General features: G+C 36.7%; 1 protein-coding gene across 1 annotated transcript; it reads left to right on the plus strand.

Annotated features, from left to right (window-relative positions):
• Positions 1–942: 942 nt before the first annotated feature.
• On the plus strand, positions 943–1915 carry LOC121024884 (olfactory receptor 4K5-like). Its single transcript, XM_040467184.1, is given in 2 exon segments — positions 943–1470; positions 1472–1915. Coding segments are annotated over 2 exon segments (972 nt in total).
• Positions 1916–2292: the final 377 nt, after the last annotated feature.

A 2292-nucleotide genomic window follows, 5' to 3' on the forward strand; every position in this document is an offset into this window, starting at 1 on the left:
TGATGAGAACTTTTAGGATCTCTTAACAATTTCCTGGCCTAAACCTAATTTTGACCAGCAAAGGCAATGTATATAGAAAATTCAGGCACTGCTTCTAAATAAGCAAGTAGAAATGAGTTTTAGATAATTAAGGTAAAGTTATAATATGCATTTTAAGAAATTACACAGATGAACAACTGATAGACTGGATTAACTAGAGACCCAGATAATATATAACAGTATCTTCTTAGTAGGAATTATCTAAATTGTGTATGATTCCCACGATAGCAATAACATAAAGTTTTGTTAATTTGGGGGTATTTAACATATTAACATTTACCATATTATAATTACTTTGATAGCAAAATGTCAGAACCTATTATCTTTACGTTTCGAAGCCTTCTGTAAGGTAGGCATTTTTACCACCTCCTGTCTTTTTTGAAATGTAGAATTAAAGCTCAGAAAAAAGAGTCTAAAGTCAATCAGTGTGACTTTACACAATAAACACGAAGCCATGAATATCTCTTGGAGAGTTAAAGAGATTACAACCTAAACAGATTACAACTAATGATGGAAAATGACCACAAGAACCACAGATGTAAATTATTTTTGCCAATCAACAAAGCCTATGCAATTGGTTTTAAGTCACTCCTCTTGTCTTGTGATCACGAGTAAGCTCATGGATAAGCTTTTTTACTAGTGTTTAGCATTATTAAGACTATCCAAAACTAAAGGGGTTCTAATGAAATAAAATTATTTAGCATTATTTAGACATTGCCCTAAGCTCCTTGCTACTTTCCAGATATATTTTTGTGATCCCTTCAAAATTTTTTATTTAGCAAATGCACACTATATCTGGGGTCTCAGAATCCTTTGCATTAAAAGTTTTTGGCTCATAATTCTGATCCTTTCCTATTTCCCCTTCCTTAGGGCTGTTCCAAAGCCTGTGTGCAGCCTGGATCCATGGATAAGATCAATTCTTCCGTGGTGTCTGAATTTGTATTGCTGGGACTCTGTAGTTCTGAGGATCTCCAACTTTTCTTTTTTGTTTTCTTCTCTGTGTTATATGTGGTCATTGTGCTGGGAAACCTTCTCATCATCATGACAGTAACCTCTGATAACAGCCTGCACTCCCCCATGTACTTCCTCCTGGGAAACCTGTCCTTTGTGGATATCTGTCAGGCTTCTTTTGCTACCCCTAAGATGATTGCAGATTTTCTGAGTGAACACAAGACCATCTCCTTCAGTGGCTGCATAGCCCAGATTTTCTTCATTCACCTTTTTACTGGAGGAGAGATGGTACTACTTGTCTCCATGGCCTATGACAGATATGTAGCTATATGCAAACCCCTACACTATGTAGTCATCATGAGCCGAAGGAAGTGCAGTTTCCTGGTAATGGTCTCCTGGGCTGTGGGCTTGGTGCACACATTAAGCCAGTTATCATTTACTGTAAACCTGCCTTTTTGTGGACCCAATGTTGTAGACAGCTTTTTTTTGTGACCTTCCTCGAGTGACCAAACTTGCCTGCCTGGACTCTTATGCTGTTGAAATACTAATTGTAGTCAATAGTGGAATTCTTTCCCTAAGTACTTTCTCTCTCTTGCTTGTCTCTTACATCATTATTCTTGTCACCGTCTGGTTTAAGTCTTCTGCTGCAATGGCCAAGGCATTTTCAACACTGGCTGCCCATATAACCGTGGTAATATTGTTCTTTGGACCTTGCATCTTTATCTATGTGTGGCCCTTTACCACTTACCCTGTGGATAAACTTCTAGCCATATTTTACACCATTTTCACTCCCATTCTAAACCCCATTATTTACACACTAAGGAACAGGGATATGAAGGCTGCCATGAGGAAGATTATGACCTATTACCTGAGGCCCAAGAAAATTTCTGAAATGCCACTAGTAGTGAGGAATTCTCTTTATTAAGACAAAAGTCCTTCAAATTCCTCCAATCAGTACTCTATCTATAAATATTTTCAATATGTTCTTGTGGTATATTTCAACTATGGTGGAAGTGATAAAGAAGAAGATATAGAGAGACTATGATTGATATTAACAAGTCTTTTCCCAGCTATTACCTAAGCAAAAGCTAAATATAAAAAAATAAGGAAAAATATATCATGATTACTGGTTCTGAAAATAAAATATAGAATGATGAAAGGTGAACAGTATCAGTGCTTTCACTGCTTTAGTTGCAGGTAAATATGATGGAAAAAGGGGGAGTACCTGCTTATTTGGTGAGTGTAATTCTTGGGGGGCATAAACTTAGATGCTTCCTGATCTTATCAATTTCCTAAATTATA

This window comes from Herpailurus yagouaroundi, unplaced genomic scaffold (assembly GCF_014898765.1).
Source record: "Herpailurus yagouaroundi ecotype Mexico unplaced genomic scaffold, PumYag 67297, whole genome shotgun sequence".
Taxonomy (NCBI): domain Eukaryota; kingdom Metazoa; phylum Chordata; class Mammalia; order Carnivora; family Felidae; genus Herpailurus; species Herpailurus yagouaroundi.